The sequence below is a fragment of the Condylura cristata genome, unplaced genomic scaffold (assembly GCF_000260355.1).
Source record: "Condylura cristata isolate star-nosed mole 26May11 unplaced genomic scaffold, ConCri1.0 scaffold00008, whole genome shotgun sequence".
NCBI lineage: Eukaryota > Metazoa > Chordata > Mammalia > Eulipotyphla > Talpidae > Condylura > Condylura cristata.
Genome location: NW_004567109.1, coordinates 14,126,695 through 14,139,901, shown reverse-complemented (window position 1 = coordinate 14,139,901; position 13,207 = coordinate 14,126,695). Strand labels below are relative to the sequence as shown.

General features: G+C 48.8%; 1 protein-coding gene across 4 annotated transcripts in view; it reads right to left on the bottom strand.

Annotated features, from left to right (window-relative positions):
* Nucleotides 1-13,207, bottom strand: part of PTPRU (protein tyrosine phosphatase, receptor type, U) — a 71,078-nt gene that overhangs the window by 31,364 nt on the left and 26,507 nt on the right. For all 4 annotated transcript variants that reach the window (XM_004678706.2, XM_004678708.2, XM_004678709.2 and 1 more), the window contains exons 8-11: nucleotides 10,106-10,414; nucleotides 3,225-3,334; nucleotides 2,739-2,940; nucleotides 2,122-2,224 (exon numbers count right to left, since the gene is read on the bottom strand). In XM_004678706.2, coding sequence (XP_004678763.1) covers nucleotides 2,122-2,224; nucleotides 2,739-2,940; nucleotides 3,225-3,334; nucleotides 10,106-10,414 — 724 coding nt within the window. The remainder of the gene's footprint in view (nucleotides 1-2,121; nucleotides 2,225-2,738; nucleotides 2,941-3,224; nucleotides 3,335-10,105; nucleotides 10,415-13,207) is intronic.

Sequence of the window (13,207 nt, the reverse complement as noted above, 5' to 3'; positions counted from 1 at the left end):
GGGGCGGGCAGGGAGGGGAGGGCAGTGACCACGGGCCGGGCAGGGAGGGGAGCGCAGTGACCACAGGGCCGGCCAGGGAGGGGAGCGCAGTGACCACAGGGCCGGGCAGGGAGGGAAGCGCAGTGACCACTGTGGCCAAGGGCACAGGCTTTGGGGTCAGGGCCTTCTGGGGCTGATCTCTGCTCTTCTTCCCTGCTTCAAGCTGGGAAATCATTTGTCCTCTCCCCCTGGGCGTCTGTGAAATCAGTGACCACAGGCCCGGCTGCTGCATGCAGTGTGTGTAGGACAGCAGATGCAGCAGGCGGTCAGTGCCCGTTCACTGCGATGAGCTGTCAGTGAGGCCGCAGAAGGTGGGAGAAGGTGGGTCCTGCTCCATATTCCTCAGTTCCCACCCAGACTCCTCAGCGTGGCCTCCTTGCCTGACCCAGGACCTGGGGACCCCACGCCTCTGGCTCCACCCCCGGGTTACCTACAGCTCCATCTGCCAGAGTTAGACATTCAGAAACTGCTTCCTGGGCTCAGACACGCACCCCGTGCTGGGTACTTGGAGACCCAGATGTCCTGAACTGACCTCTTGGGGGGAGACAGCCAGCTAACAGGGACACCCCACACTGGCAGCCTGTGCTAGGGGATGTAGCCTCGCTGTCCCGCTGTTTCTTCTGAGCTTCCACACTGTGGGGGAGTCACCAGCACCCTGGGATTTGTCCGCCCTGACTTGATCCCTCTCACTTGCCCATGGCAAACACCACCCTTCTCCTCTAAGGCCCTATTCCCTCAGTGTGAGGTCAGGTCTCCCCCACCCCAAGAACCACCAGATGATAATAATCAACATCAGTCATGAAAAAAGTGGATCTGGAGCTGGAGGGTCCTGGATATGCAGGTGAGGAAAGGGAGATCAGAGAAGTGAAGGAACAGGCCTGAGGTGGCACAGCCTCCGTGCCGCTCCCCTCTCGCCTTGTTCCACCCCCGCCTGCCCCCTGCCCAGCCTGCATCACATCACCCCTGAGACACTGACTGGGCCTCACATGCCCCCTCAAGAAGACCAGGAAAGAAGAAGACACAACTGGGCTTCCTAGAGCCTCACAGAGGCAACTGTGCGAGACCCCAGAGACGCCTGTAAAATAAGAAGAGCCCCACAGGAGCCAGGCTTTAGCCAGGTCTCCCCTGAGCAGACTTTGCAGTGGCCAATACAGGGAGACAAAGGAGGAGAAAAGAGGTGGGCTGGTGAGGGGTGTCAAGGGCACCCCTGAGCCTCTTTGGGGGGCTGGCTAGGACCTTCCCATGCTGAAACACAGGCTGTCAGCCTCTCTTAGAGTGGAAGGAGCGAGCAGGCCAGAGGGGCAGGGCCCTTGGCTTCACCTCGAGGCAGACTTCCCAGGCAGACCTGGGTTCCACTCCCAGCTCCATCACTCAGCTGTGTGGCCTCGGGCTCTGGGAGCCTGGTGGCAGCACCCACTGCAGAGGCCGCCACGAGGACTGAGTGGCTCCTGCAGGCAGCCCCCTCACGGTGTCTGGCTGACAGGGAGAATGTGCACTGCCTGCCCTCTCTCAACGCGCACAACACCTCCATGCCACATGCCACATCTTTATCCACACTCACACACATGCCACCTTGTCCCAGCACCTTCTCCCCAGCAGAGGCAACGCTACGCCACCAGAGGCCCCAGCCTCCTCTGGGAAGAAGAAAGTGGAGAACTCAAGCAGTTGGCCACCCAGAAGGATGGCTTTATCTGGCTGATTGCCCTGGCCTTCTAGAAAGCCTTTTATGGCTCCCTGGGCAGGACTCTCCAGGAAAAAAGCTGAGTAGAAATAGACCTCCAGGCAGGGTTCCACTTCCCCAAGGTTTTTGAAGAAACGCCCCCCAGAGAGGCCTGGACAGATCCTCTCTGGGCTAGACCCTGGCCAGGGCTTTGATGACAATCACTGCCAGACACCAGGCTCCTCAGGGGAAGCAACCACAGCTTTCCGCCTACCCAGGGGCAGAGAGCCCTCCAGACACGGAGAGCTGCAGGAGATGGCTAGGACGAGGGCAGATTGGCCTGGGGGTGGGGCCCTGGGGAGCCGAGGGGTGTCTTCCCTACGACCCTGACCTCCCCCTCCATCCAGGAGAAAAGTCCCCACCTGATGGGTGCACCTCGGCCCTGGGCCGGCCTCAGCAGCACAGTGATGGTGTTCTCGGACTCGCCCAGGGGTGATGGCATGTCAGCGTAGTCAAAGCTGGGAGCTGGGGAGGGACAGGCATGTTAGCTCAGGGCCTGGACGCCAGGCCAGGAAGACCCGGCCTCAGGCTCCTCTGGCGCTGTCCTCACAGCTCACTGTCTTGAGCCTTAGCAGCCTTGCCCTCTGACCTGGCCCCTGACCTCAGCCCTCCGATGCCACTGACCAAGTGTCCTCACCCCTCCAACGTGGTCCTCCCTGGCCCCTGACCTCAACCCCTAAAGAGGCAGAAAGTCAAGTAGAAAATCACAGCTATGGAAGCATAATGTCAAACAAAGCCCGAGCATATGCAGTCGTCTGCAAATCTAAAACACTGAAACATTTGCTAAAGCAAAACACCAATAAAAAAATAAGAGCAGAAAGATACTTTTTAACTAAATACGTAAATAAATAGTACACACATCTCAGCAAGGGGCCCCCTATAACCACCCCAGGAGGACCCCACTTTCCCCTCTGCCGGCAGAACCCTGGGACTCTGGGCCGCCTCCGCAGGGGCCAGGCTGAAGGCAGGCAGGACCCACCTGAGATGTTGGTGGTGATCTCAGTGAGTGCCGCCTGGCCGAAGCCTTTGCCCGTGCGGGCGCGCACAGAAAACAGGTAGGTGGTGCCCGGGTGGAGGTTGGAGAAGACATGGTAGGTCTCGTTGCGGAGCTTGGAGATGGTCCGTCGTGGGCCAGGCACGTTCACGGCCGGGTCTGACGACTCGATGCTCTGGTAGCTGATCTGGGGGCAGGAGGGACAGGCAGGTGGGCAGTGGGACGAGGAAGGGGAGGAAGGGTGTCACTGGCCAGAAGCCTCCCACCCGTCAGGGTTCAGGTGGATTCGTATGAGCTCGGGGCTCTGGACACCTCCGCCTCTCTACTGCCTTCCCCAAATCCACGGGCCAGACCCTGGCCTTAGCTGAAAGCATCCTGCTGGCCACCTCTGGCCCAGCCCATGAGCCTCCCCCTCCAAGCTGCGTGCTGCCTTCCACGAGGGGACCCTGCTGTCACAGGGTCCAAACCCACCTCGTACTGAGTGATGAGGCCATTGGGTTCCTGGGGCTCCTCCCACTTGAGGAAGATCATGTCCTCCAGGGGTGTGAAGGTCAGGGACTCGGCTGCAATCCCGCCAGGCACTGAGAGGGAAAGGCAGCATGGGCCGGGGGAAAGTGGCCTTTGGAACCAGAAACCTAGGATCGGGTGCCAGTCTTGCCAATTCGTGGCTGACACCCTGGAAAACTGAACCTCTCTGAGCCTTGGCTTCCCCATCTGCACAATGATAACCCCTCCCTCACCAAAATTAAATGATGGACTACTTAAGGCTCTGGCCAATGTCAGCAAATTCATTTGGTTCAACTTATTTCTGAGTTCTCCAGAAGTATAGCTGGCATATTCATGACTGAGCAGGCCACCTCAGTACAGAATGTTTGAATGCTGCTATTTTGTTCCACTTGAGTAGTTTTCAGAAAATATAGACATTTGCCAGAGAAACGAAAGCAACAATTGCATTGCAGTGTCAAGATTATGGGTGGAGATGTTTTCTTGTCTAAAAATTCCTAATTACACAAACAATACGTTCAATGCAGAAAATCAAAATGAGCAGAGAAAATTAATGGGCACGTATCATTCCATCACCAAAGGTAAATACTAGTAACATTTTAGCAGAAATCCTTTTGGGTACAGTTTTTCTTCATTTTGCTCTTGCTTGAAATGGATTATCTTAACATCAGGCACAAGGAATTGCTCCTAGGAAGCGTGGTCTTCGGTTAAACACCTTGATAAACCATTGTGGAGAAACAGAAATCCTAACATAGGAGGAAACAATGGACAATCAAGGGAAGCTAGAGCGCTCTGCGTTAAAATGAACATTTAACTAGGCAACGACACTACCCACGCCCCACAAGGGAAAAATGAAAGATAATTTGAAGTGCTGGGAGGATGCCAATTTTCACACACCGCTAGTGGGAAGTATAAGTTTACACCACCAAAGACAAAGCTGTCTGGCATATTATCATCTACTTATGATGAACACATATCCTGCAACCTAGCTGATCTACTCATAAGCACAAAGCCATCATAAATGTGTCTATCTATCTACCAAAAGAAAGAAAGAACTACAAGGAATTTATTTGCAGCACAATTTAAAGTATCTGAAAACTGGAAACACTCCAAGTGCCCAACAGTAGTCAACAGGCTAAATAAACATGCTATATTCACATAATGAACTCTTCAGCAGTAAGAACAAATTCTCCAGAAGTGCGCATGCACCATGGGTGAATCTTTCAAGCACAGAATTGAGAGAAAGGAACCAGTTATTTAAAAAACAACACTGTATAAGTCCACTGATAAAAAGTTCAAAACCAATCAGAAATTAATCTATAGCATTATACGTCAGGATGATGGCTACCCTTGGGAGATAGAGGGTGGGTTTTGGGGTGCTGGTGATGCTACTTCTTGGTCTGGGGGTGGTTCATCCTGATGTGTCCAGTCTACAAGAATTCATTGAGTTGCCCACTTAACATAAGCACACTTCCTGTAAGCATTATGCTAATACATCAATGTTGGGGACCAAACATCTGCCACTCCAAATTCTGTCTTTGGCAAAAAAGGTTGATTCCACTGGGAGGGGCTCTGAAAGCTGAGTGGAGGTTGCTTTTGAAAAAGACATTTATATGTAAATTTCTCTTTCAAAGGGCAACTCCTTCACTGTATAGGAAGCTCTAATCTCCTTATCACTTTTCAATGAAAAAGCAAAATTAAAATCTGCATACCCATATTTACTCTCTCTCCCCTGGTAAAACCTGGCTGACCTCCCTGCTTTCTAACCTCTCTTATTTTAGTTAAGCTGTTGAAGATGGTATGTGAAGCTCTGTGGCGGTGGGTCTCTCTCTTGTCTACACTGATGTCTCTTTTGTTTTTTTCTCTTATCAATGTGTCTGGTGTTAGATAATTTGTCAACCCAGAAAGGCCCAGAGGGGTATGGGATGATTTTTTTTTTTTTAGCCCAAAAGATGAAAAATAAAAAATATTAAATAGGGCCCTCCCAGTTGGTGCAAGGGGTTAAAGCACAGCACTATGAAACTCTCTAAATGAGTTCAATCCCAGGCCAGGGAGGTGACCCACATGGTGTTGCAGACCTCTCCTGTCCGCCCACTGTTCCCCTCGGCAGTGTATTTCAGTCTATCTGCCTGTTCTGCTCCCCTCTCTGTCTCTGGTGAATCCTCTCACCCTCACACCTCTGGCCTATACCACAGATCTTACATGCATAAATAAATCTTTAAAAAATATTTATATATGTATATGTCAAATAATGAGCAGTTATTGGAGGGAGGGGTAAGGAGAGAGAAAAGTAAGAAGAAAGAAGCAGCCCAAGTGAGGCCTAGCCAGGGTGGGGCCATAACATATCTTGGGGGGTCATAAGGATGCAGGGCCACTGAACTATAAACAGAATGGCATGATGTTCAGCTTTAGGTGGTCTGTGAAGAGCAGCATATGCCATCCCCAAATATGCCATCTTGGCATAAGGATTATTTGGAGCTGAAATGAGAAGCAAATACAAAAAGCTTCTGACTAAAAGCAGGATAGACACTTGTAAAGGTGCCTGCCCCCCCCCCCAACCCTTTATCAGGAAGGGCAGAAGTCAATCACTGAGCCAGCTCTAGGTCTGAGGACTCTCTGTAACCCACTTCACTAACTCGCTTTCATCTACCACTAGTTCCCCCCCCCCATACTATCCTCCCTTAATTTGCTGCCCCCCGGGAGCTCAGAGCCTTTTGTTTTGTCTTCTTTCTTCTCAATAAATATACTGTCCTTTGGTGAAGCCACAGTTCTAAGCACCGCCTTGAGTTACTCATCTCTGAGTACTCCCACATGTATGTGTGAAGCACATGTGAATAAACTGCTGCTTGTTTTTCCCTGTTTTTTCTATGTCTAATTTACAGGAACCCAGCTAAAAGGAGAAGAAAAAGACACTGTGTTTTTTTCCTGTCTATCTGCAGTGTTTCGGGGTGAAGCCCTCCAGGACTCACGCCCGCCCCAGCAAACCCTCAGCCATCAGTGCAGGACAGAGCGTGTCCATGCGGCCTCACGTGAGGGTGACGGAAATGAGAGAAGGAGCTGAGTGTGATGTCTGGGCCCTGTGGAAGGAGCAGAACACGGCACGTTAGGGGGGATGGCTTTGGAATTGTGCTGGCAATAGTGTGGCTGTTAAGAATGACAACTCTGGGGCCCTCCCTGGTGGCGCAGTGGGCTAAAGTGCAGCACTATGAAGCCATTCATGGCCACTGTAGCACCCTGGCCAGGGAGGTGACCCCTGGCCAGGGAGGTGACCCATATGGTGCAGCAGACTTCTCCTGACCCGCCTGCTGCTCCCCTCAGCAGTGTCTTTCAGTAGCCCTGCCTGTTCTGCTCCCCATTCTTGTCTCTGGTGAATCTACTCAAACCCATACCTCTGGCCTGTTAAAAAAAAAAAAAAAAAAGGATGGGGCCCTCCCTGGTGGCACAACTGACAACTGGTTAAAGCGCAGCACTATGAAGCTCTCTGCAGCCATTGCAGCAGGAGTTCAATCCCCGGCAAGGGAGCTGACCCACAAGGCGAGGCAGACTTCCCCTGACCCACCCCTGCTCCCCTCAGCAGTGTTATTTAGGTAGATCTGCCTGTTCTGCTCCCCACTCTGTCTGGCGAACTCTCTCACCACCCGCCTCCCCCCTCCACCTCTGGCCTGTACCCCAGTTCTTGTATGCATAAATAAGTAAATCTTTTTTTTTAAAGATTGATTTATTTATTCATACAGAAATGAGGTACAAGTCAGAGGAGCAGGGGCGGTGAGAGACTTCACCAGAAACAGAGTGGGGAGCAGAACAGGCTGATCGACAAAGTACACTGCTGAAGGGAGCAGCGGAAAGGTCAGGAGAGGTCTGATTCACTATGTGAATCACCTCCAGGGCAGGAATCGAACTCGCACTGAAGCGGCTGCGGCCAGCTTGCGGTGCTGCGTCCTAACCTGTTGCACCACCAGGGAGGGCCAATAAATAAATCATTAAAAAAAAAACAGAATGACAACTCTGAAACCACATGGCCAGACATGAAATCCAAATCTGCTACTAGACATGAGCTACGTGACCTGATCTGCAAAATGGGGACAGCAACAGTGCCCAGAAGGGGTGTGGAAAGAAACAAAATCTGCTATCCCCAAAATGTCTCTTTGGCATAAAGATTATTTCATAGGAGGTCTGAAGGCTGGGGGAGGCTGTCCCCCTCTAAGATGTAATTTTAAGTGTGACCTTATTAAGAGATTCCCTGAGGCAAGCCAAGATAATCCTTTACATTTTCTTTTCAAGTCAATCTTTCACAACTACCAATGAGATGAGTATTCAGAATGAGAGCTTTTACAGTTTTTCAATTTAGAAATTTTCCCATTTAATGGTGACTCAAACCAATCAACATCACAAGATCCAGAAAAGTTCACTTCCCGAAAAGAACCTAATGTGGTCATAAAAATTCCTCTCTCAAAACAACTTATAGCTGCCCACGTAATGTACATGGACATTCATCCTTCAGTTAGCAAAGAACAGAGAGATAGGTCACAAAAACCTAAAGTCACAAAGTCATATAAAATGCAAAAAAGGAAAGATTTAATGAACAGTAATGACTTCCACTAAGCCTTAGCGCTCTTGCAGTCAAACTTGGACCTAAGAGATTTGCCACAGGATTGAGGTTATTTTCGTTTTGTTTTGCTTTTACAGAGTGCTTGCCTACTTGCATGGATTGTGTTTATGGCTGGTGGCTGCTAATTAGCCTATTCTGTGATTAAAGAAGTCATGGGGAACTTTTTTAAAGTGCTAAGCTTTAAAATGCTTGACCCAAGCCCAGCAAATTTGCAGCCTTTTGGTTCCCAAGATTTTCTGAGCCATAGTCTTACCTTGAGTCCACCTCAAGGTTTTCCCTCCTTATAACAACATAGGAAAGACTATGAAACATGAACATTCTCTGAGAGAAAAGGGTCCACCAAGAATAGTCAAACCAGAATGTTCCATCTCGAATGAACAAAATAAGCTCCCCTAATACTTTGCTCCTAGCGGTCTTGATTTTAAAAGAGAGAGAAAAAAATCTCACCACTTTTACTTCCATTGGACCCCTGCAAATAGAGATCCAGAAGAATAACAGGTAAAAATTTTTACCTTTTACCAGCTATTGTCAGGGGTTCCAGGATCTCTCTCTGCAGCAGCCAGCAGGAACAGTATCCAGTCAATGAAGTGGGTCCCATCTGAGTCGCCAAACTGTTGGGACACAGGGAAATATCCCCTTGCCCCTCTGAGGTCTTTCTTGGGCTGGCCAAGCAAACATGCATATGCAATTAAATTTGTTCCTTTTCTCCTAGTAATATGTCTGATGTTAATTTGTTTGCTCAACCAGCCTGAAAAGAACCTCAGAGGGGCAGGGGAAATTTTCTCCTGTACTTTTACGGTTGTCATGGGGATTATACCATTGATATGTGAAAAGCATTCAGAACAGTGCTTGACATGTAGCAAATGTTTAATAAGTATTAGCTTGACATAAGTAGAACACTGTACTCAACAGTGACAGAATGCACATTTTTTTCAAGTACACATGAAACATTTGCCAAAATTTAACCATATGCTGGTTTATAAAGGAAGGATCAAGTTTCTTAAGCCCTAAATTAGAGCCTGTTAATTTCAGGGTGGCACTGTGAACACAGTGGAGTTAGGTTAGAAGTCAGTAACGAAAACAGAATTAGAAAAGCACCAATTGCTTAGAAGTTAGGTAATACAGTTCTAAACAACTCTTAGGTCAAGAAAAAAGTCATATCAGGAATTTCAAAATACGTTGACGTGTATGATCCTGAAGAGAGGATATATCAAAACTCCTGGGAAACACCTCAAATGGGGCTGAGAGGGAATTGATGATAGTGTCAAATGCATGTGTTATAAATGAAGAAAACCTCTAAACAAATTATCTTACACACTTCCTCTCATAAAGCTAAAAGAACACCAATCAAATTCAAAGAAAGTATTAAAAAGAAAATAAAAAATAGGAAATATACAGTTAAAAATCAACTAAGTCAAAAGTTGGTGCGTTGAAAAGATTAATGAATGAAGACACCTCTTGCAAGAATGAACAAGGAAAAAATGAGAAGACACAAATTGCCAATAACAGAAATTTAAAAAGAGATATCACAATGAATGCCGTGAGCATTAAATAAGAGAATACTATAACCAACTTATGTCAAGAAATCTGAAATTTTAGGTGAAATAAACAAATTCCTTAAAAATGCAGTACACAGGGCCCTCCCTGGTGGCGCAGCGGGTTAAAGCACAGCACTGAGAAGCTAAAGCCACTTCCGCATGAGTTCGATTCCCGCCTGCCCTGGAGGTGACCCCATGGCATGGCAGACCTCTCCTGACCTGCCCACTGCTCCCCTCAGCAGTGTACTTCGTCGATCTGCCTGTTCTGCTCCCCACTCTGTCTCTGATGAAGCCTCTCACCACCCTTGAGCCTCTGTCCTGTACCCCAGTTGTGTATGCACAAATAAAGAAATCGTTTTTTAAAAAAACACAGTACACCAACACTGTTACAGTAGAAAATCTGAATATTCCAACATCTATTTTAAAAATTAAAGCCATTACTAAAAAAACTTGCCACAAAGAAAATTCCAAGTTCAAAGGGTCTCACTGCTGAATTCTTCCAAACATTTAAGGAAGAAATTATACCAATCTACCCCAAAGCCTCCCAAAGAATAAATAGTAGTTATATTGCTTTGTTGTTAGACCGTTGGCTTAATCCTCCATTAAGCTAAAAAAAAAAAAAAACTCCCGTAATTGCTGGTCTCCAACACAGGGAGCTACAAGAGGCTCTCAGGGCCCCGGAACCGCGCGAGGACTCTTACCATCCTCGTCCGTCTGGAAGGTGACCTCCTTGCCCTCCTTGCGCCCCTCAGGGTTGGTGAGGATGAGTCGGACGTGGATGTTCCTGTAGGGCAGCAGGTTCCTGATGGTGTGGCGGCTGACACCCCGTTCCATCTGCAGGCACTCCCGCACTGTCTGGTTGTGGCTGCTGCCCAGGGTGTAGTGATAGCAGAGGGACACGGTGTAGGTGTGGCAGCGCGTGACGTTGTAGCCCAGGGGCTCCCACTGCAAGGTCAGCTGGCGGGCCTGGATCTCTGCAAAAGCCAGGCCTTTGGGGGCCCTCATGGGCTCTGGGTCCCCAGAAGCAAAGAGAAGGTGACAGAGAAATGGGAAGAGGAACATCAGTCAGCTGACCGAAATCCTTCCAGTTTTGCTCCCCAGAGCTCAACAGAATATCAAACGGAGGGGAAGGGTGTGCTGGAGTGAGGCAGGGTCTATCCGAGCCCCGGCTCTGCGCTGGCAGCTGGCAAACCACTCCCTGAGTTGTTCCACTTCTCCGAGCTTTCATTTCCTCAACTGCAAAATGGGATGATAGGCCTCACCTCGGAGGACAACTATGAGGCTTAAGGTGATGTGCATAAAGGATGTGTGACAATGTCTAGGACAGAACATTAGCTATCATTTTTTTTGAAAAACACAGCTTCTCCTAACTCAAGATCATCCTCGATGCCCCTGGCCAGTGTGACAAGTCTGAATCAACCTATTGCTGTATTTTCTTAATTCCAACCTTATTTTGAAACAGCTTATAATAAAGCATATGATACAATAACATACAGGCTGATAGGGAAAATGAAAGCCAAACGTTAAAGAAGCCAGGAGAGTGTTCGGGAAACAGAAATGAGAGCCATTAGATCCTAAAGATAAGGTCTGAATTGGATAGTGAGTTGCCTGGCTGCCGAAGTAAAAAGGAAAAATTTTTGTATAACGCTAATAATGACAGATTATGGGTATTAGCTTTGTCAGTACCAGAGGTTTATAAATGCTTTATCTCATTTAAACTTCTCTGTAATCCAATGAGGCAGGTATTATTATTAACGCTGTCATACAGATGTAGAAATGGAACCATAGAGAGGTTAAGTAACTTGACCATAGTCACACAGAGTATGAGTGGTGAATCTGGAATCCAAACCTGGACAAGCCCCAGAATCCATTCTTTTGACCAGCACTATCCTGAGTCCCATGAGAAATCCACATTCAAAAAAATAAAAGAGGTCACACCAACACCTCAGGAGAAAGACAGCTACCCCCACAGGAGGGAAGAACACGTCACTATGCTTCACAACCTCTCAGTAACTCCAGAGGGGGGGCCAGAAAGCTGTTCCATTTTATAAAGCAACTGAAGCCTCTGAAGCGAAGCCAGGTGAAAGGCCAGAGGCTCAGCCCCACTCCTGCATCTGCACTGACCAGCTGCATGATCTTTATTTTTTTAAGATTTATTTATTTTGCATACAAGAACTGGGGTATAGGCCAGTGGTAGAGGTAAGAGGATTCACCAGAGACAGAGTGGGGAGCAGAACAGATGGATCTACTGAAATACACTGCTGAGGGGAGCAGCAGACAATGCAGGAGAATCTGCTGCGCCATGTGGGTCAGCTCCCTGGCCGGGGATCGAACTAAGGCTGCGGTGGTGATGGCAGGATGGAGCTGAGACTTGACCTCTTGGCCACCAGGGAGGCCCAGCTGTGCGAGCTTAAGCAAATCTCAATCCCAACCCCCACATCTGTCAAGACCACTAATGATCCTTTCCTCTCTTGCACCCCGGCTCTGAAATGCCATTCATTGCCCTCCATTGCTGTGAGCCCCCGCAAAGCATGCGCAGTTAGAGAATCTCAGGACACCCCTCAATGAGCAGGCGAGAAAGCACTGCTGCTTGGCTGTTTATGATTCCATACAAACCTCATACTGTTTTTTCTGGTTAATTTGCTCGGGGTGCACTTTACAAAGCAGATGCAAGGGAAGTCACTGGGCTGCTCTCAACAGTGTCTGGGCAGCACAGCTTTGATGCCAGCCGCAGGGCAGCACCGGTGGGAGTAGAGTGGGGGTGGGGAGCGGCATTTCCTTTCTTTGCCTGGGTCAGAGGCAAGCACATCTCCAGCCACAGATCGCAGATCAGGCCACCAAAGAACTTTATCAGCTGCTAGGAGCAGGGCCTCTTGACATCTTGCAGTCTGTCTCCCTCTTGGCCTGAGGCATACCCACTCCTCATCCCAGAGGGACACTGAAGGTCTGGCTTCTCCCGCTCACTGCAACCTACAGGCTGGCTGCTGGTCGCAAGCCCACCTGCCATACTTAGGTTTTCTCTCCCATTCCTAGCCCACAGAGATGCTCCTGATGCATTTAAAGAAAGCCATGAAAAGTTAAGAGCAAACTAGAGACACAGTCTGGGAGGCTAAGGGTGGGGGGGATGGCCCACAGTGCAGAAAGTTCCCACCCAAACGGGGGCTGCTGCTCCCCAGCTCACACGAGGCTGCCACGCAGGACTACTGGCTCGGGGTTGCCAGATCCTCCCATTTTTTAAGAGAAGCCAAATATTCAGATTTTTTATGTGAAATCTCCAGATTTATAAATACTGGCAACCGACTCAGGAATTTTAAAACCACCTTGCAGGGTACAAAATAGCAACTTCTAACTTAGAGGATGAAACTTCCAACCTCATTCTTGGGTATCCCATTCTCCAACAGCTGTGTTGGGCCCATCTGCCTCGCTAGACTGAAGGGTCTTTGAAAAGAAAGCACCCTTCACTCTTCTCCCCCATTCTGATCAGAGCAGATCTGGGAGCCAAAAAGTTTGTTGACTACAGATTGATTTGTTGATTGAGGGGTGTGAATTCATGAGTCTTTCTGTTTCCAAAAACCATCTGGCACCCAGACATACTCCAACACACAGACTGGAAAACAAACTTGGGGGCCACAATGCCTCATCCCTGTAAATTCTGCAGGACTACAGACAATTCAGAGATCAAAGGTCAAAATACACCTTAAAACACAGACTGGAGGCCCTCCCTGGTGGCGCAGCAGGTTAAAGCACAGCACTAAGAAGCTAAAGCCATTTCAGCACGAGTTTGATCCCTGCCCGGGAGGTGA